Source organism: Schistocerca serialis, chromosome 1 (assembly GCF_023864345.2).
Source record: "Schistocerca serialis cubense isolate TAMUIC-IGC-003099 chromosome 1, iqSchSeri2.2, whole genome shotgun sequence".
NCBI lineage: Eukaryota > Metazoa > Arthropoda > Insecta > Orthoptera > Acrididae > Schistocerca > Schistocerca serialis.
In genome coordinates, this window is record NC_064638.1 from 574410696 (window position 1) to 574433658 (window position 22963).

At 40.9% G+C, this 22963-nt stretch overlaps 1 protein-coding gene across 1 annotated transcript in view; it reads left to right on the plus strand.

Annotated features, from left to right (window-relative positions):
- Positions 1-679: 679 nt before the first annotated feature.
- Positions 680-22963, plus strand: part of LOC126476396 (ATP-binding cassette sub-family D member 3) — a 100386-nt gene continuing 78102 nt past the window's right edge. The window contains exons 1-4 of the mRNA XM_050103539.1: positions 680-929; positions 9094-9133; positions 20834-21021; positions 22007-22076. Of these exons, the coding sequence (XP_049959496.1) occupies positions 817-929; positions 9094-9133; positions 20834-21021; positions 22007-22076 (411 nt within the window). The 5' untranslated portion in view covers positions 680-816. The remainder of the gene's footprint in view (positions 930-9093; positions 9134-20833; positions 21022-22006; positions 22077-22963) is intronic.

Genomic DNA, 22963 nt, shown 5'->3' on the forward strand with positions numbered 1-22963 from the left:
GTATCTCCAGTAAAATGCGAATTCACGCAAACGAAGTTGACACTCGGCTCGGTTGCTGATGGGAGCGACCGTAAAGGCATTTCTCATTTACAGTCGCTCCCATCAACCACCGCGCCTAGTGTCAACTTCGTATGCGCGTTTAATACGTGGTCTACCTGGCAAAGGACCAAACAAACAACTGGCACTTGTTTATTTCCGATTTCAACGCATACGATCACATCGCCGAACTTAAAGCGAGTGCATGTAGCACACGGTAAGAAAGGTAGAAAGAGACAAAATGGCAGAGCGAAAATCAAGATCGAGCTTTCACATCAACTACCATGAATTCGATCAAAAGAAAGTCGCTCTAATAGTAAAGCTAGATCAAACACAGAAAGCTATCCCGACGTCACTGTGTGTAAGAATTTAAACTGCATTTCACTACTACAGCGTCTCAGATATGATTTAATGTAACAGACTGTTTTCAAACTGAGCTGATTGGCGGGAAACACAGATATCAACTTATTTCTTCTCCTGTATCTGGCAAAGATTTCTGTAAAGTGAAAAAAATTCACTTGCATTGCCGAGAAAATATCGAAATCGTCCGCCATACTGTACTTGCGAGTAGTGTCGACTATCGATGTTACTCTGCTCGACGCCTCTATCGATTGCGTGATAAACTTCAGAACCGGAGTCCAGACATTGGCTGCGTCAGTAGGATTCGGCAGCGGTCGGAGATGTGTGGCAGATGACAGTGTGTTTGCAAAGTTGTGTGTGTGGTATTTTGTGCAACATCGTATGATATCTTACTGACCTGTGCTGCTTCCGTTGTTCGCAATGGCTCCGACGATGAGTAAATTCGTATCGAAGAATGCCGCAGTAGGAATTGCTTCTGCCTCAGTCATCATTTGGTTAATCCGAACAAGGAATAAAAATCTAAGAGCGCAAAGGTAATATTGTTGTATCCCAGCAGCATCACATGTCATAAAATGTTATTACAATTTCTATCAGTGCAGCTGTCACTACATGCTTTACTGCTTTTGTTTCACAATAGTACATCGTCTCAGACAAGACAATGTTATACATTGCGGTGATGTCTCGGGCGAACTATTTAGAGAGCGCATTACGGCATCTCGCGATGCATCTGTAGCGCCGTGATATTTATTACGTATCGCAGTGGTCAAGCGTAGAGGACGCGAAATGCTTAGTTTTTGAAGTACGGCAGCGGCTCAGCGATGACAGCCGGGAAACACAAAAAGTAGCAGTGTACAGAGTTTTGCCAGGATGTGCCAGTTTACATTTTACACACGTCGTTCATTATTTACTGTGTAGTTCAGTTGAAATTTATTACTGTTTTGACATTTCTGCTACGTGCGCGAATACATGGGTACCACTGTTATGTGAAGACACGCCAAGTTATTGCAGTACTAGTTCCGAAGACGCCTTTCTCATTTTCCGACAGTATTTTAATTTTTTTTTATAATTGCTCATTAAATTATTCCAGATTACTATGTAAGAACGTAAATCGGTAAATTAGTAAGATCATTCAATTGAAAGATTTGTAAAGAATCTCTAAGGTGACTTATTCTTGTGCATGTAGGCCAGACTGGGGGAAACCTTTTTTCCCCTTCGCATTGTACTGACACATTCTCATCGTTCGTAGTGTCTTTTAGAGTGACTGATTTTGGTATGACACTTACGCTTCACTATTGTCAGGAAGGTTAGGTGACATGTTTTCTTTGTCCATGAAAAAAATTGCATTTATTTATCCCGCTGTTAATCAGTGATCGACCGTACACTGCAAGATAATTAATGCAATTTTCAAAAGCTCAGGTGCCTTGCTATGCATCACTTGGCTGTCACGAAATTTACATGAATAGTGTGTAATGCGTCACTTTTGTTTTGCCCTTTCATATTGCAATATCAACCATTCACCATGCAAGACTGGAAAGACTGAGAGAGGATTATTATATAAACAAGAGCAATGATACAATAAAGACGAGGATACCGTAATAGCTTCAATAAGACATGATGCTGCTATTGTGTATTGACACTGAATCATGTCTTAGGTAGATTCGAATTTTCAATCAATGACAAATATCTTCTTTTAGCCAACAGTGGTAATAGGAAGTTCCCAGGAACATAAAAAAGGCATGTTTTTTTATGGAAAAACGTAAACTGTAGTTATTTTGTATACACAAGCATACATGAGACATTTTTTATGTGTCATGACTGAAGAGTTGCCGCCAATGACTTGTGGACTCCAATAAAAATCTTTCCATTCTGCTTTTTCATTTCTTTCTGCATTTTGTATTTATTTTTTGTTTGGTCCAGTAAATAATTTTTTAGTGTATTGTGTCTACATGCAATATACAACAAATTGGGGGTAACACAATTAATTTATAATTACAGGAGTCCATCGTGGTATTTTCCATTAAACTAATTTCATATTCAGACACAAAACTTCGACACGACCTCACATTAACAAATATTATCGTGTTCTTAATACTGTCATGTGGGCCTTGAATTTTGACTGTGTAGTGCTTTTATGATTGGTGTCCTACAATTGCCATCTCTTTCCCCCTTATTTTCTGCAATATCTATTTCCTAGTTTTTTTTTTCTGTTGTCACCAGTTAGTCTCCCTTCACTGTGCAAGAGATACCCAAGTTCACTAGCAAAGAATGTAACTGTTCAAATCTTCATTGATCACACACACAGGTTCTAGACAAACAATGACACCATGTGCATCAGTAGTTATTTGCAGTGTATATTCCTGCCTCCCCCCTCTCTCTGTCTCTGAGACCAACTAAGGACCATCTTTTTCATTCATTCTTCTCCAAAACTCTTTATTATTTTCTCAGAATGAGATCATTTCGCCTCAATTGATCATATGACTCAGTTGTTCTCCTGTTTGTTTTATCTTCCTAAAAACTCTGAATTTCTGGACCTCTGGTCTGTTATTTCCTTTCTGCTTTCCTGGATGAGGTATTTGCCTGGATGAGGTATTTGTGAATAATATACAAATACAAGTCTCACTCCCAAACAATGTACTGCCCACCCTATATAGCTCATAAAAATAAAAAATAAAACTGCAACAGCAAGAAGGTTCAGTATACACAACAGAGCTGAATCTTTCTATATAATCAAACAGAAATGTGGAAGAGGTTGTGTGAATTGATGGCTTCAACAGACAGTTTGAGAATTTCTTTAGCATCTTCAGTGATTACTTTGAAACTGCTTTGCTTCTCAAAGCACAACTAATAAGAAGCACAACTCCAAAATCTAACAGATACCTAACTATTATCAAAATCTCAAGTGCAAGAAAATATATTGCTCAAATACAGAGAAACAATAATATATCCTCCCCCTGAACAGTTACATTCAGATTTACGGAAGGTTGATATGCCAGACCAAAAAAGGGTTCTATGGTAATTTCATAAGAGTCGCCAAATAAAAGCCAAGCAGTATGGGAAGTAATGAAGAAGGAAGCAAATAAAGTATCCCCTATAATGGAAAATATCACACTCAATCATGAGAACAAGACTGTTATTGGGCCTCAACATAATGAAAATCTGTTCAGTTGTTACTATGCAGATATCACAAACAATGGAAAATCCAGGATGGAATGTAACAATACCAGAGAAGGAAAATTGCTACTCCCATACAGCGGAGATGCTGAGTCGCGATAGGCACAACAAAAAGATTCACACAATTGTAACTTTCGGCCATTAAGGCCTTTGTCAGCAGTAGACACACATACACACACCCACGCAAATGCAACTTGCACACATATGTCTGCAGTCCCAGAGAACTGAAACCACAAGCGTGCAAGTTGCGTTTGCGTGAGTGTTTGTGTATGTGTGTCTACTGCTGACAAAGGCCTTGATGGCAGATAGCTACAATTGTGCAAATCTTTTTGTTGTGCCTATCGCGACTCAGCATCTCTACTATATGGTGAGTAGCAACTTTCCTTCTCTAGTATTGTTACAAACAATATTCCGTGACACGAGATGATAGAAGCCAACAGAAAGACAAATGGCTCTCTTTTTTTTCCTCTTCAATCTGTATTTGCAGAACAATTTGGGATGAAATCATCCATGTTGCATCAACATTTTAAGAAAATGTCATCAGAAATTGGTGGTATTCAGATAACATCATTTACTCACCAAGTGACAGCAGGGGAAAACATGCATGCACACAAAAGGATTTAATTTTTATAGGCTTTTGGAGCCTTCGGCTCATTCTTCTGGGAGAAGAGTTGAGGGGGATGGAATAGGAGTAAATAAAAAGGACTGGAGAAATTTAGGGAAAGGGATGCAGTTCAGAAAAGTCCCCCAGAACCCCAGGTCCGGGAGACTTACCGGATGGGATGAGAAGGAAAGACTCGCGTTATGTGTGTTCCACTTCTGCCACGTAGTGCACAAATTTTTCTGTCTATCTGATTATATCAATAATTGATGATTTGCATTGTTATAGATAACATCATTTGTAAGGCAGCGTGTTACAGACATTTCAATGCCACTTCCAGATATAGTCAATTCATCTTTTCTGACACGCTTTTCTGATCTGTCTAAAAAATCTCTAAAATGTACCCTGTTCATGAGAAAGGAGACAAATCAAAGAGAGAGAACTACATACCAGATGCTTCATTATCAGAATTTTGAAAGTCATAGGAAAAGTAATGTTTAATGGGTTAATGAAATTTTTAGACAAAACTAAATTCTCAGTGATACTTAGCATGCATTCAGGAGAGATAAGTCAACATCTAGTGCCACATATGATTTTATGCTAAATGCCCTAGAAATAGCAGACAAAACAAAGTACCACTGTCATTTTTTTAAACTCAAGTAACGCCATTGACATTCTGAAGTGCAACACAGTTGAAGCTCCAAGTATTTGCCATTACATGCAGTGCTAAAATGGTTCACATCATACTTCACAAAAAGGAAACACACAAAAACCTAAACTAAAGGAAAATACTAAGACGACGTTTCTCAGATGCAGAAATTATATATGAGAGAGAGAGAGAGAGAGAGAGAGAGAGAGAGAGAGAGAGAGAGAGAGAGAGAGAGAAGGGGGGAGGGGGGGCTGGGGGGGGGGTATGTTCAAGAGTCCATTCTGAAACCAATCCTCATATATAACCTAGGCAGACAGTAAAAGCATTCTTACTATATAAAACACCCAAGACAACTGCGAGTAGCTGTAAATAAAACTTCAACGCAACTAAATGGATGGTTGAAGGAGGATAAGCTACTAAAAGACATCAAGAAAATATCATTCCTAATTTGTGTTTAAAAGTTGATGTATGCAACACTAATGTGATATTAAATGCCAACAAAATGTCATCTCTGAAAACAAAGTTTCAGTGTGTATGGTTTCAAAATGACTTCAAATGTTATGTGCATGTAAGCAAAGAAGCTGGATAAAATATGTTGTAGTCTATATTTAATATCTGTTAAAGCAAGTTTTGCATCTGTACCAACTGTCTACTGTGCCCAATTCCGCAGCATCATACTGTACAGTATTATTTCCTGGGGTAATATTCCATGCAGTTTCCTTTCCTTAATTCAGAACAGAACTGTAAAAGCAATGCACCATGCTTGACAAACAGATTCTTGCAAACCCATTTTTCAGAAGTTCTCAATCTTCCTATTTTCCTGTATGTATAGATTAAAAGTTAGTAAATATGTTAGAAGGAATTAAAAAGACCAAAATAAAAACTTCAGTATCCATGAGGGTGATAAAAGGTACAAGGGAGAGTTTCATGTCAGTCAGTAAGGACATCAGCTTTCAAAACTTCCACTAAAATTAGTGTTATACAAATTTACAGTAGCATCCATATAAATTAAAATTCATATAATAATTCTCACTTTATTGTAAAACCTTAAGAGCATTTTTACTGGAGCATTTGTTCTGTTCAGTACAGTGTGCAATTTGCAGGGGGGGGTGGGGGGGATTTCCTCCTCCTCCCCCCCCCCCCCCCCCCCCCTGCATCAGACCATCCCCTCCTCTGGTTTTAGTTTATGCATCCCAACCTGGGATGCACTGGAGTAAAACTTTACATATAATTTAAATTTGTGGAGCCGAACACTGAAAGTTTTTAATAAGTCTTACTATTAATATGTTTCAGTTTTCTGTCATCAGAATAAGTACAACTTTCCACAAATGTGCCTCTACTTTTGAATTCCCCTCATATATCTGTACCCGTATGTAGATGATTTTGTAAATAAGCTTTACCTATAATGTACTTTTAAAGGTATAACAAGGGATGGCTTTTCTGATAGTGCATACGCGTCAGTAGTGAGTTTCGGCATTAACATCTATTTATAAATAGCTGTTTAACCATGCGTAACGCCATGGTCCAAGCTAGTAACATATGTAATTCTATTAACCCCCTAAGACATCCCCCACTGGTAAAAGCACAAATCGCACCCTGGTTCAGTAGCAGAATTCATAGGACCTGTGACATAAAGAGTCTTGATACAAGGCATCCAGCAGCCTTTTTTAAAGCAAGTTACCTCCATTGGTCATTTAGTCTGTCTACAGATGATGTTTGTAGATCAGACTTCTCAGTTGTTTTCTTCAGAAGTTTGTCTTCTTTTTTCTTAAAAGAAGAAGAAGAAGGGGGGGGGGGGGAAGAGAGAGAGAGAGAGAGAGAGAGAGAGAGAGAGAGAGAGAGATTACATTATCAGCAAAAGTCAAAGAATTAATTGCTTCTTTCAGTCTACCCAGCTTTATACAGTTATTAAAAATTTGTTTTTCTTTCTCTAGTGACCAGCTGAATGACGAAGGGGACAGACTGTCTCCTTGCCTGACTCCTAATATAATTTGGAAGGGACTAGAAGTTGTTCCAAGAAATTTAACTTTAGATATTGTGTTTGTAAAAATTTGTGTAGTTATTTCAGGAGTTTTCCTCTTTACTGCAATTTCCTTCAGTGTTGTGAAGAGGGAGTTTGTCCATTGAATCATACACCTTTCTGAAAAACAACAATTATAAGTGCAATCTTTATTAGATATTGTCATATGTGTAATTATTTGTTAAAGGTTCAGAACTTGCTCTGGACAGGATCTGTTACTCCTGAATCCATTTAGTATTTTAGTATATAGAAATCACTGTGTTGCTTAATGTGCGTGCTGTTTTAATGCTGGAGCAGTTATTTTGATGAGAACATTTCATTCATGACTAAAAAAGTTCTTGTAGAATGTAAATACTGTAGGATTAAAGGATACCACTCGCCAAAAAGCAGAAGCATTGAGTTGTGAATAGGCACACACAAAAAAAGAAAAGCTTGCTAGCTTTCAGACTCTGTGTCTGCCAGTGGCGTGTGCTTGTAATTTTCAGTGAGTGGTCTCCTTTAATCTTAAAGTATTTGCATTCATGAGTAAAGATTTTTGAGTGTTCAAGGACTTGGAGAGATATTTATCATGTGTATAGATCAGAGTGTGCTGTAAAAATGAATGAAAAGAGAACCAAACAATAAATATCATCAGAATAAAATATTCAAACAAAATATTTCACTAGCTAAATTGATTTTGACTATCAGCCGTATTCAATAGTGTACGAATGATTCTTTGCACTTAGCAGCCTTATGCCAAGAATTGTTTGTGGGCTATTGAAAATCATGTAAGTCAAAACCAGTTTAACGACTCAAATATTTTATGTTAGTCTTTGACTGCAATTAAAACTTTTAGGTAAAAGAAATACAGTTGGTGCCGTTCCCCACAAGTAACTTGACAGATACGAATAAACTTGGTACTTTATGTGTAAATGATGCGGGGTTGATTTTAGCCTACCATCTGTGCTAGTGTGGTTTTCAGGATTCTGGCAATTTATTTACTTATTGCTTATTTAGCCTAAAGAAAGGTATGTTATGAATTGTGCCTGAATATTTTGTAGAATATACTAATACTGCCTTATACGTATGTGAAGGAGATTGTATTTATCTTCGCTTATTTGTCATGCACGCTTTCTTGCAATCTTACACCTGTTCTGCTTTTTAAAATTAATCATGATCATGACAGGAGAATTGTAGTTTAGTTGGAATAATGTTTGTTTACTGCTGTTTGATTGTGACCCACGGTTACTCTTTAATGCATCTTACACTTTACTTGCAATCCTGAATAAGTATTTGATCAGCTCTTCAGTTTTCAGAACTAGCATTATTTTCCTACAAATGCCAGATTACAAATCCAGATATTTGGGTTTCAGTATTCAGCTGGTCACAGGTTATGTCACTTGCCACCTCGGGCAATTATTATTGTACATGAAAAATGCGAAGTTGAATTTTTTTGAGTCCTTAGTAAACTGCTTGGGGATAACCCCTTCAGAGGTTGATGGTAGGCACGGGCATACCACTGTCAGTAGGACCATGCCTTGTAAAGCAATTGACATGTACAGATCAACCATTGGGTTGTGGACAGCTTCTGCTTTCCTTCAGTAACTGAAAACAAAGTTAAAGGTGTTGATCAGTAGTTTGCCATTTTTATTAGGCCACTACTCCAATAAATAGCTTACCAGACTGACTATATTCTTTTTTCAAAAGATAAAAATTTATTGACCACATGGTGTATTTGACATTAGGACTCACTTTTGAATTTACTTAATACTGTCTCTTGAAATAGTATAGGTCTACTGCAGTGTTATCTTGTCATGCTGTTTTGTGATGAACTTTCATAATTTTGTTATGTAAAACTACTCTTTGTGTTTCACAAGTTGAAGACTTCACGAACTATTTAGAAAATTTACTTCAGCAAAGTCATAGTTACGTGGTCTTGTCCCTCCTCCGCTTCAATAGTCTATTTTTAATTTTCAACACGTGTGCTCAATCTTAACATTGCATTTCTCAAACCAAAACAAACTTTTTTTAAAGCAGTATTGTTCAGTTTTAGTGATGAATTAGATTATACAAATTTGAACTTGCCCTGAAAATTGGGTTCACATGTAGCATGGTGTTATGTCCCTTCAGGAAACATGGTACTGCAAAGAGCTGTAAATAGAAATAATAATAATGATGTACCCTTTAGGATTATGGAGATTCCAGATACCTCACTTTAAAGAACTGTACTGTGTTTTGTGTACCATTAAGCAAAGCCTTGCTTTCTTTTTGTTTCAGAAACACACAGCAAGCTCAAATTCAATACTTTGTCGGAGAGGTGAGTAAAAGCTTTGTGGGTTTACAAGTTTTTTGATGATAATATTATTGTCATTTTTGTGATAGTGATTTAAAGGAAGAAACTAATCTTGGTGTTGGAGATAACCAAAACAATATCCCCTCTAAGGATACAATTACTGATTATCAATAATTCTTGTTTGACAAGGCAAACCTACAATAAATGGTTGTATAATATTGTTTGTTCTCTTGTCACTTGCCCCTCTGGAACTTCTAAATTTGTTTGTTATTACTGAAAGACACTCAAGTCTGTTACATCCACCATTCAGATTAAATAAAATGGGACTACACTACACATGGCCTTCACCTGAATAGGGCGGGGAAAAATAAGTTAGCTTCTCTATTAACAGAAACTGTAAGGGGGTCCACAGTCACACACAGGGATCACCCCTGTGGTTAATGGATACAGGCAGACAGGTTTTTTAGGTTAAAGTCGAAGTCCAGATAGATGACAATCAAGATAAATAGAATAAAAGAAACTTCATGTACAGTAAATAGAGGTAAAGCTAAGGTCAGTATCAACTTACTTCATCAAAATATCAGGAGAATAAAAAATAAAGTAGATGAGCTGTTTAGTGTGTTTAGATGATCTCAAAAATAAGAGTGAGATTGATATATTCTATCTGTCTGAACACCATGTAACTGCGGGCATGGATAGTGTCACTATAAGTGGGTATAATTTAGCATCTTACACTTGTAGATCTAGGATGGATAAAAGAGGAGTTTCCATTTTCATAAAACAAGGGTATAAATGAAAAACTGTAGAAGTAAGCAAATTTTTGTGTTGATCAGCACTTTGAGGTTTGTGTGTGTGAACTTCAGATAGATAATGTAGTATGGATAGTAGCAACAGTGTACAGGACCCCATTAGGAAACTGGGAGCTGTTCATAAAAAAGTTTGACTCCCCATTATGCTGTCTGTCAGACAAAAAGATGAAGTTATCTGCGGTGATTTCAATGTAAACTTTATAAGTAATTCTGATAGGAAAAGTGAACTAGAAATGTTATTAAAAACATATAACTTAGAATCAGTGATCAATTTTCCTACACGTATAGCTCAAGACAGTAGCACGCTAATAGCTAATGTATTTGTACAGAAAGAGGATGTAAAACAAACACTTGCTTTCCCTGTGGTAAATGGATTGTCAGACCATGATGCACAACTGATTAACTTACAAAACCTAACCGAGTGTACAGTTCGGAAACCATTAAATAGAAGTGCGAGGTCGCTCAACTCGGTACCTATAGAGCATTTCAGAGAAAGCTTAAGAAATGTTAATTGGGGAGACGTATACAATGAGCCAAATGCTAATGGTAAATGAAACATATTACTTTATAAATTTATATCCCTTTTTGAACATTGTTTCCCAAAGAAAATTACTAAATTTAACACCACACACTTTTCAAAGAAACGTTGGATTACTACAGGTATTAAAGTGTCTTCAGAAATCAATAAATATAGTATATGCATATTGTGCCATTTAAGGAATGGGTTAAATAATAGAAATATTTATCTTTAACTCCGTATTTCTTATGCACTGGACACGTTCCACATCGTAACTGCTACTGTATCATGCGATTGATCAATGGAACACGCAACCATCTATCTATCTCTGTCTGTCACACTGATACTTTCTTCAGCCATTGCATGACCCCTCTTCTTATTAATAGTGTCAGAGACAGATGAAGTGTTTCTTGTAACAATCTTGTGATTGTCTTTCCATTAATTAGCAACTGATGTCATCATTAGGTTGAAGTATCATAGCTTGTTCTTTGTAAACTTGCAACTGTGGAGTCTGTGAGTTGACAACTGTGATACTGTAAATTCTTAATGACCAATAGGTCTAGCTATTGTGGCTAGTACTTGGTAGTCATGACTGCCATTTTGATGACACTGTGACTCACTACAAAAACTGAACCAGAAACTTTTCCATTTGAAAAGGAAAGTTGCCTTTGTTTCTTGTGCTTAGTTATCTGTGTGTTTGGTCATAGTAGTTAGTTTGCAGTATGTAGTGTGATTATTTATAAAATATATAATAAAATAAGATTTCAAACAATGGAAAATCCAGGATGGTACGTAACAATATTGTGAGAAGGAAAGTAGCTACTCACCATATAGTTGAGACGCTGAGTCGCAGATAGGCACAACGAAAGACTCATAATTAAAGCATTCAGCCATTGGCTTCCGTCAACATCTCTCTCTCTCTCTCTCTCTCTCTCTCTCTCTCTCTCTCTCTCTGTGTGTGTGTGTGTGTGTGTGTGTGTGTGTGTGTGTGTGTGTGTGTGTGTGTGTGAGGGGGAGAGAGAGAGAGAGAGAGATTTCTTTGAACACATCTTCATCCAAGCACCACAATACTGATTTTGCTCCCTGTGCAAGTCCCCCCTGTGGGTCCGGGGGTTAGAATAGGCCCGAGGTATTCCTGCATGTTGTGCGAGGTAACTAAAAGGAGTTTCACATGTTTTGGCCTTTATGTGATGGACCCTTGTAGGGTTTGACCTCCCTTCTTCAAAATTTTCTCTAAGAGCGAGCCAGTTGGGGAAGGGTGCCTTACAAGGTGCATCGTGTCCATCGTGCATTGAGATCTTTAGCCCACTTTCTCATCGTCACATTACAATCCTGCCCATTCTCCATCTTTTGGGCAAGGATACTTTCTTGGGTGCATTTTCCACCACGCACTACGCAGTGTCGATTTCTGTGACGACGATGACCACGGACTTCTTTGCACCTGATATCCAGCACGGTAGCCAGTCCGTTGTTGTGGGGCTGCCATGTACCCTGTTGGTTGTAGCCCCCTGACCACACAGGGATCGCTCTACTGATGCCTGCGTTGTTAACTCCCCACTTATGCCAAGGGGTAGATGCCCATCCCCTTGGGGCATCGGGACTCCCGGCAATGGTCATCCTGCCAGGTGGCCTTTGCTGCAGATGGGTGGCGCCCATGGAGAGGGCCCCTGCTCGGAGTGGGTGGCATCATGGCGGATGACACGTGATGAAGCGTAGGCCATCATCTCGTGGTGGTGGTGAAACACCAGCAGTCTCTAAGCGATCACGAGCTCAATTCAACGCACAGAAGTATGACCCCAAATCATTTCCCTCCCTGGCCACACCACAGGAGGAACGTCAGGCTAAAGATGGCAGCAGATCTTATTTTCCCTGGCACCTTGTATGTTTGAGAGCTGACGGGGAATCTTTCATGACGATGAAGCCTCAGTTTTTTGTTGAGCATTTAGAGGACAAGTTCGGGGAGGTGGAGGGCTTGTCCAAAATGAGATCTGGGTCAGTCTTGATCAAAACAGCAACCTCTGGCCAGTCACGGGAGTTACTCACTTGTGACAAGCTGGGGGATGTTTCTGTAATCATCACACCCAATAAGAGCTTAAATATGGTCCAGGGTATCATATTTCACAGAGACCTTCTTTTACAGTCCTATGATGAGCTGCGCGCCAATTAGAGTGGTGAGATGTAAATTTCGTCCGGCATGTCCACCAGGGTCTGAAGGATAATCGGGTTGCCACTGGTGCCTTCACCTTTGTCTTTGAGGGTGATACATTGCCCAAGAAGGTCAAGTTGATGGTCTACCGGTGTGATGTAAAGCCCTATATCCCTGCCCCGATGCGGTGCTTTTAGTGCTGGTAGTTCGGCCAGATGTCTTCACGCTGTTCCTCCAGTGTCGCAAGCAGGGATTGCGGATGCCCATCACATCCCAATTCTCCGTGTGCCCTGCCTCCCATCTGCGTCAACTGCGGAGAGCACCATTTGCGTTGCTCGCCTGACTCTAGGATTCGCCAGAAAGAAAGGAAAATCATGGAGTACAAGACTCTGGACAGACTGACCTGCACTGAGGCTAAGAGAAAATTTGAACGCCTGCATCCTGTGCGTACGACATCGTCTTGCGCCGCCGCTATGACAGTTCTGGCACCATCAGCTCTGCCAACCCAGGTCACCTCTCAGAGCTGGAAGTCTACACCTGGCCCGTTGATGGTGGAGGGTATTTCCCTCCCTGTTGCTGCTGCACCACTTGCTTTGGGAGCAAACACTCCCCCCCCCCCCCTCCCCCAAACATCAGGGACGTCTCTCCCCCACCTTCAAAGCTGGAGAAGTGTAAGTCTTCTTTGGCTTCTCTCACTAGGAAGGGTTCCCTTGGGTCACTCCCTTCCCAGGTTTCTTCTAGTGGGAAAGAAGACACCCACCAGTGGCTGAAGAGCCCAAAAGCAGCTGGTTGTAGGCCCTCACACTCACCCTCAGTCCCAGAGACCGAGCCAGTGAAGTCCTCCCAGCCAGGGAAACCCAAGGAGCAGCGAGAGAAATACAAGAAGGAAACCCCTAAGACTAAGGAAATTGCAATGGCACCCACACCACCGCCACCTAAAAGCTCTGCAGCTGAGAATGGGGTGGAGATTTTGGCATCCGCTGAGGACCTAGATCTTGCCAGACCCTCAGACACAATGGATATAGACTGCTTAGGCGATAAATCAGTAGCAGCAGGTGACTCTGAGGTGTAAACTGCCTCATTGAATGAATGTTCCATGCCTTCCCAGTCTCACGATGTCATCCTCCAGTGGAATTGTGGCGTTTTCTTACCACTGCCTGGCTGAGCTACGGAAACTGTAAAGTTTTACACCTGCAATCTGCATTCCCCTCCAGGAAAACTGGTTCCCAGCAATGCAGACCCCTGCCCTCCATGCCTATAAGGGATATTACAGGAACCATAGCGACTATAATCAAGAGTCAGGTGGAGTTTGCGTTTATGTCCTAAACTCTGCCTGTAGTAAAAATGTGCCCCTTCAAACCCCTCTTGAAGCTGTTCCTGTCAGAATAAGGACGACGCAGGAAATAACTGTCTGCAGTGTTATTATCCTGCAGATGGGGCAGTACCCGTGAATATAACCCCTTGTGGGGTAGTACCATGCTTACTGGCTGAGGCAGAGATGTCGAAACTTTACTTTCACAATTTGACCTCTGCCTCTTAAATACTGGAGCCACCATACATTTCAGTGTGGCTCATTGTAGTTACTCAGCCATTGATTTATCAATTCACAGCCCAGGACTTCTCCCATCTATCCACTGGAGACCACATGACAACCTGTGTGGTAGTGACTACTTCCCCATCTTCCTGTCACTGACCCAGCATCAGGTGCACTGACGCCTCCCCAGATGGGCTTTGAACAAGGTGGACAGGGGAACTTTCACCTCTGCTGTTAGTGCTGACTCTCCCCCACACGGTAACATTGATGTGATGGTTGAGCAGGTGACAAGCACAATTGTTTCTGCAGCAGAAAATGCGATTCCTTGCTCTTTATGGTGCCTGAGGTGTAAGGCAGTCCCTTGGTGGTTGCCGGAAGTCGCTGAAGCAATTAAGGAGTGTCAGTGAGCTCTACAGTGGCATAAGCGGCACCCTTCCCTTGAGCTGCTCATAGCCTTTAAATGGCTCCATGCCCATGTTCGCTACCTTATCAAACAACGGAAGGAGGAGTGTTGGGAGAGATATGTCTCCATCATGGCTTCCCAAGTCTGGGCAAAGATCAAATGTCTTTTCGGGTACCAGGCCCCAACAGCTGTCCCCGGTGTTACCATAAGTGACGAGTTATGTACCAACGCAAACGCGATTGCTGAGCACTTTGCTCGAGCCTCTGCATCGGAGAATTACCCCCCAGCCTTTCGCCCACTCAAATGGCAGCTGGAAGGGAATGTCCTCTCATTCACCACACGCTGCAGTGAATCCGATAACACCCCATTTGCAGAGTGGGAGCTCCCCAATGTCCTTCCACATTGCCCCAACACAGCTCCTGGGCCTGATTGCATCCACAGCCAGATGATAAACATCTCTCATCTGACTACAAGTGACATCATCTCATTATCTTCAACTGGATCTGGCGCAATGGCATCTTTCCATCGCAGTGGTGGGAGAGCATCATCATTCCGGTGCTCAAACCCGGTAAAAACCCGCTTGACGTGGATAGCTATCGACCCATCAGCCTCACCAACGTTCTTTGTAAGCTGCTGGAACGTATGGTATGTCGGCGGTTGGGTTGGGTCCTGGAGTCACGTGGCTTGCTGGCTCCATGTCAGGGTGGCTTCCGCCAGGGTCGCACTGATAATCTTGTGTCCATCGAGCCTGACATCCGAACAACTTTTCCCAGACGCAACACCCGATTGCCCTCTTTTTTGTCCAAGTTGGTGACTCTCATAGTTCCATCCATATCCAGGAGAATGGAGTCCCGCAGGGCTCTGTATTGAGTGTGTCTCTATTTTTAGTGCCCATTAATGGTCTAGCAGCAGCTGTCGAGCCCAATGTCTCACCTTCTCTGTATGCAGACGACTTCTGCCTTTTGTACTGCTGCTCGAGTACTGTTGTTGCTGAGCGGCACCTCCAGGGAGCTGTCCACAAGGTGCAGTCATGGGCTCTAGCCCACGGCTTCCAGTTTTCAGCTGGAAAGTCGTGTGTCATGCACTTCTGTCGGCATCGTACTGTTCATCCGGAACCCGCACTTTACGTTACTGATGATCCACTCACTGCAGTGGAGACATATCAATTCCTAGGACTGATTTTCGATGCTCGATTGACTTGACTCCCTCATCTTCTTCAGCTTAAGCAGAAGTGCTGGCAGAACCTCAATGCTTTCCGTTGCCTGAGCAACACCAATTGGGGTGCAGATTGCTCTACGCTGATGTAGCTCTTCAGAGCCCTTGTTCAATCCTGAATTGACTATGGGAGTGTGGTTTATGGTTCGTCAGCACCTTCAGCATTGCTGTTACTCGACCCTGTGCACCACTGTGGGGTTAGGTTAGCGACAGGAGCTTTTAGGACGAGTCCGGTGACCATCGTACTGGTGGAGGCTGGTGTCCCTCCACTGCAGATCAGATGTGCGCAACTGCTCGCCAGTTACTCAGCACACATTCATAGTTCCCCTGAGCATCGGAATTACCGTCTCCTTTTCCCACCCGCGGCAGTCCATCTCCCGCATCGGCTGCCCAGATCGGGGCTGACAATTGCAGTTCGCATGCGGTCCCTTCTCTCCGAAGTGGAGTCCTTACCTTTACCTCCTCTACTTGCGGCCCGTTCACTTTTGCCTCCATGGTGTACGCCTTGGCCGCAGCTTCGTCTGGACCTTTTGCATGACCCTAAGGACTCCATTAACCCCGCCACTCTCCGCTGTCACTTCCCCTCGATTCTTGACGTGTTCCAGGGCTCTGAAGTGGTATACACTGACGGCTCAATGGCTGATGGTCACGTAGGCTTCGCATATGTTCATGGAGGACATATTGAACAGCACTCTTTGCCAGTTGGCTGCAGTGTTTTCACTGCAGAGCTGGCGGCCATATTTCGTGCTCTTGAGTACATCCACTTATGCCCTGGCAAGTCATTTCTCCTATGTACTGACTCATTGAGCAGCCTACAACCTATCGACCAGTGCTATCCTCGCCACCCTCTGGTAGCGTCCATTCAGGAGTCCATTTTTGCCCTGGAACAGTCCCGCCATAGGCATCTCCGAAGCTGACCTGTGTTCTGTCTTACACCGCAGGGTTTTCCGGCTTTGGGAGATGGAATGGCATAACAGCATGCACAACAAACTGTGTGTCATTAAGGAGACTATAAGTGTGTGGAAGTCTTCCATACAGGCCTCTTGCAGGGAATCGGTTGTCCTCAGCCATCTCCGCATTGGCCATACGTGGCTAACGCATGGTTACGTACTCTGTCATGAGGACCCGCTTCAGTGTCGCTGTGGCTCCCAAATGACAGTCGTCCACCTCTTGCTGGACTGTCCACTTTTAGCCGCTCTGCGGCAGGCTTTTAACTTTAACTTTAACTTTAACCTTCGGTGTTGGGTGACAATGCCTCCACAGCAGCTTTAGTTTTACGTTTTATCCGTGAGAGTGGGTTTTATACTTCTATCTAGGTTTTGGCGCATATCCTTTGTCTCTCTGTGTCTTCCACCCTAGTGCTTTTAGGGTGGAGGTTTTAATGTATTGCAGAGTGGCTGGCTTTCCCTTTTTATTCTCGTGGTTGGCCAGTCACTGTAATCTGCTTTCATGTTTTACTCTCATCTGTTTCTAGTGCCTCTGTTGTTTTCTTGTCCTCATTTGTTCTTTTTAGTGTTCGTTGCCTTCCCTTCATTCTTGTGGCTTTTCCTTTCTTTCTGTTTTGTGTTATACGTTTCGTCCGTTTTATTCTCACACTTGTGGAATTGTTTTATTAGGAACAAGGGACCGATGACCTCATAGTTTGATCCCTTCTCCCACCTTTAAACCAACCAACCAACCAACCCTGTGCAAGTTATTATGTGTGGGGTTATATTCAAGGGGAGCAGGCAGTCAAAGACTTGAAAGAATAATCCACACAGAAGTTTTTTTAATCCTTTCCTTGACATCTTGGCCAGAAGTTGGTAGATATCAGCCTCACCAACATTCTTTGTAAGCTGCTGGAACGTATGGTAGGTCGGTGGTTGGGTTGGGTCCTGGAGTCACGTGCCTTGCTGGACTGCCCACTTTTAGTCAGTAGATATTGCACTCTGTCCCATTTGGTGGATTTCTGGCTCCAGGAGTAAGGTATTCATCAAGTGGGCACAATGTGCTCTTGGATTATTATCATGAAAGACATAGCCATTGGCAAAATTGTTAACTGTAGGCCTGGACAATCACAATACTATACTGTCCTCACATGAACTTTGATAGTTGCGTGAACCTTTGTCTGTGTGCCTTAGATGAGAGTCCGTGACCTCTTTCACACCCTTGTACAATGGGTGTTGAATTTCAGATAGATCCTGCACTTGTTTGTGAAGAGAAATGGACACCATAGAATCAGGTTCTGTTCCAGCTTTTTCCTAGGCCATCTTATTCATATATTCTGGTATGCTGAAAGGTTTGTACCATTGTTTGTAATGGACAGCTGGAATGAAATTCATTGTGTGACTGCTGTTGTGCCTAAAGTTATAGTGTCAACTGAACCTACCAATGTCAGATTTCAGCTTCTTTCTGTAATATAATGATGTTACATGTTGCACCATATGTGTTCAAACAGAAAGATGATGGCCCACTGACAATATTTCTTCTGCAGCTACATTGGTTTTCGGAATGTAGGTTGTGGTGACTAACTGATCAGTAGTGTAGCACAAGGTCTAGGGTAGACCGGAAAGTGGAAGTTCAGTTATGAGTAAGCAAAACCAATCAGTATGAATACAAAACCTTAGATAGGGTGACATATTCATTTGTAGTGTTGGCAGATGTCTATGTTAGGTGGAAAGGTTGTGAGTTTATGAAGTGGTATTGAACTTTCCAGTTAATCCATGTCTTCTACCCAACCTGATCTCAGGTCTTTTAACTTGGAATAGCACATTGCACACAATCATTGCTGCCTTGTCAATGTTGTTTTAAAGCTGATTTTGGTTGAATTTTGAGTTATAAAACTGAATAAGTTCAAAAGTTTCTTTGTTTGGGGCTTCTCTATTTTTAACGTCTCAATCGCTGCTTTCACAACCTTCTCAATACTTCAACTTAGTCCTCCACATTGTTTTAATCCTAATTATACCGGGTGATCAAAAAGTCAGTACAAATTTGAAAACTTAATCAACCACGGAATAATGTAGATAGTCTCGCGTCCGTTGGCCGTCGTAATTTAATATATTACTATTATTATGTTGATTGTTGCCAGCTTACTTGGTGGGCCTTAATAAAAATGATATTTTATTTTGATTTACAATTAAATGCTTTTGTGAAGTTCTTCCCTTTTTTTTTAACAATGTTAATCTTCAGTATAAATTATTTTTTACGTTTATGAATGTTAGACTCACTGAATCTTAAAGCATGAACATATAAGTTGAACAATGGAATAAACTTTTCATATTAATTTCCTCGGCTAGTCAGTTCACTTTAAAGCAAAAAATCTGTAGTTATTAATTACAATTGCGACCCACACAGACGCGAGAGTATTCCTTCTTACCTCTGTTAACCATTGCATTGTAGTCGGAGTCCTGGCTCTGGCTCTCAGCTGTTGTACTGAAAATAAGAATCTTAAAGCTACGTATTTTCTGCAGCGTCGGGCAGCTGTGGTGAAAAATGTATATTATGTTAATAGAGGGCGAGTTTTTCGCTTCCACTAATTTTTTTATAAGTTAATATCGCCACGTAATGCCATCGTTGGCTGCATCGGCCGCTGCGATTGTTGAACTGTAAATTACTTGAATGCAGGTTAATTCAAAGGAAGGCGGACATGAAATCGGGATCACCTCTTACAAATTAAAAGTGAACAATAATATTAAATCAATATAATATTTGCTTAATTAGTACAAATATGCTTACATTTGCCAGCACTCTCAAGATGTCTGTCTACACGCAACCAAGACAAGAGAAGAAGTGAAGACGACTAAAAAATTAACAAAAGAGTGTATCTTGTCGTCTCTTTAGATCATTTTGTTATATTTCTTTGCCCTCGAAACTTACACAGAGAAATTATTGTAATACGGGTACATGAGAAAAAGTATATTATTTAATTTTTAATTGTCTCTTCTTTATAAATACTGTTTTTTAAGTCTTTTCATATTATTTCACTGGGGACGCAATAAGAGGTAAAATTTGACACACATGCTTGGAATGACCTGGGGTTTTATTACGGGGAAAAAAAACAAAGTTAACAAAATGTCCAAAGATGGTGCTGGACAGCAAAACTGCTACTGTGACGGGTGAGAGGTACACCAATATGTTACAGAATCGCATCATCCCCAGCCTGGCTAATAAACACCTGCTGCAACGTACGATGTTTATGCAGGATGGCGCTCCACCCCATATTTCTAGACGCGTGAAAGATCTCTTGCTCGTTTCGTTTGCTGATCATCGTGTGCTCAGTCGCCACTTTTGTCATGCTTGGCCTCCCAGGTCCCCAGACCTCAGTCAGTGCGATTATTGACTTTGGGGTTACCTGAAGGCGCAAGTGTATCGTGATCGACCGACATCTCTAGGGATGCTGAAAGACAACATCTGACGCCAGTGCCTCACCATAACTCCAGACATGTTTTACAGTGCTGTTCACAACATTATTCCTCGACTACAGCTATTGTTGAGAAATGATAGTGGACATATTGAGCATTTCATGTAAAGAACATCAGATTTGCTTTGTCTTACGTTGTTATGCTAATTATTGCTATTCTGATCAAATGAAGCGCCATCTGTCGGACATTTTTGAACTTTTGTATTTTTTTGGTTCTAATAAAATCTCCTGTCATTCCAAGCATGTGTGTCAATTTGTACTTCTCTATCTACATTATTCTGTAATTTATTCTGTTTTCAAATTGATACTGACTTTTGATCACCCGGCATATGCATCAACTGAAAAGTAAATGTTGAATGGCCAAAAAAGAAGAAAAATAATCTGGAAAATGAACAAAACACTTGAATTACATATTGATAAAAGTGTGCAAAGAATTGCAATGAATTTAATGTGGAATGCTCGAAACATAGATAACATATTTACAACTTGGTGCGTGAACATTATCTGCTACAATGTAAAGAGAAGAAAAACAACATTCCAAGTATAGTGAGTCTCACATATCATCTTATTCCTATAAACAGTCCAAAATGAAATAAGACCTTCAACTATAATGCTGCTAATTAATTTGTATGATGTTTAACAAATCCTTATTTATAAATTTGATCTGAAGAACAATACTAACATAATGCTTTTATTTGCAGAAGTCAAAAAACACTGTCAAAGCCCACGTCAATGCCGCTTTTTTTCGCCAGCTTCGTGAGATTTTAGGAATAGTTGTACCAGGTGTATTTAGCACAGAATTTGGTTTCCTACTGCTTGTAGCTGCCTCATTAATTGCAAGAACTTATTGTGACTTATGGATGATACAGAATGGAACCTTCATTGAAAGGTACGTTTAACCTAACATTATGACTGTAGATTTTATTGTTAACTGTTTTATAAGAGTCACATAAAGGTTACCTGGTAACAACACATTGTTGATGGCAATGATTAAAGTAGTCACCATAAATATACAGTAAGAAATACATTGTTTTAATGTATCATTTCCCCTTCCTCTTCTGAATATTATGTTCAGAGTGCATTTGCGCTTGTGCGTTATATCATTGGGTAAGAATATAATAGAGGGAAGCATTCCACGTGGGAAAAATATATATAAAAACAAAGATGATGTGACTTACCAAATGAAAGTGCTGGCAGGTCGACAGACACACAAACAAACACAAACATACACACAAAATTCAAGCTTTCACAACAAACTGTTGCCTCATCAGGAAAGAAGGAAGGAGAGGGAAAGACGAAAGGATGTGGGTTTTAAGGGAGAGGGTAAGGAGTCATTCCAATCCCGGGAGCGGAAAGACTTACCTTAGGGGGGAAAAAAGGACGGGTATACGCTCGCGCGCGCGCGCGCGCGTGCACACACACACACACACACACACACATCCATCCACACATACACAGACACAAGCAGACATATTTAAATATGTCTGCTTGTGTCTGTATATGTGCGTGTGCGTGTGCGCATGTGCGAGTGTATACCCGTCCTTTTTTCCCCCTAAGGTAAGTCTTTCCGCTCCCGGGATTGGAAGGACTCCTTACCCTCTCCCTTAAAACCCACATCCTTTCGTCTTTCCCTCTCCTTCCTTCTTTCCTGATGAGGCAACAGTTTGTTGCGAAAGCTTGAATTTTGTGTGTATGTTTGTGTGTCTGTTGACCTGCCAGCACTTTCATTTGGTAAGTCACATCATCTTTGTTTTTTATATATATATATCATTGGGTAAGTTTCACAAGAAAAACATTGCATCCATCAGTTGTTTTTTGTATTATTATCAGAAATAAGTATTTCTCATGTGGCACTTTTTTTTCTCATTTTCCAGTGCTATTATTAACATGGATAAGAAGAAATTCATTCAGAGGCTCTTAAAATATGTTGCAGCCATACCTCTGGTAAGTATCATTAGAGCTGCTGCTGTTTATTTTTGGTACAGAGTGCATGTATGGTTGTGAGAGACTGGAAGGGGGGGGGGGGGGGCAAGAGAGAGCGAGACAGAGAATTATTTAGAAGATCTTTAATTTCAGTTGTCAATCTAGTGAAAATTTCAAATGAAACTGTCAGGCATTTAAGCAGAAAACTTGTCACCTAGTAAAAGCATAAAATTACAGCATGTAATTAGATGAAATGGGAAATTAGGTAAGAATTACACGCAGACCAGGAACTTGTTTTTTAACAAAATAGCAAAAATTCGCAGGACAAATAGTAGGGATGAATACTTCTCCCTGTTGCTCTTGGATGGAGAGTGCTGCTAGTCATGCAGACTTTGAGTATTTCATAATATGCCAATACAAGAAATTTCGAGAACCTTGTAGAAATGATATTTATTGAATAATAAATATTAACTGGTGACCCACGGCACATTAGACAATGACTGCTATTCCCAATTGCATTGCTCTGTCCCCTGGAAAACAGCGGCCCTCTGTTTCAGAAGTCTCATTTGACTGACTGCAGCATCATAGATCTACATTACAGGAGAAAAAAATGCAACACTAAGGAGAGGGCAGCATAAACAAAAGTTGGTAGTTGTGTTTCTATATCTGAAAGATGATATCTATTTAAATTTCATGACAGCTGCAGAAGTTTGCTGCTAGTAGAGCTCATTGGAGGGCAGGGTGGAGGTCTGTTTTGTTTTCTGGTGATAGCTGGTTCACCCTCAGTGCCGGTGATGGTCGTGTGTTGTTAGGAGGACACCAGTTGAGACCCTGCAGCCACTCTGTCTGCATACTAGACACGTTGTTGAACCTACACTTGCAATTGTGGTCTGGTATGCGATTTTGTT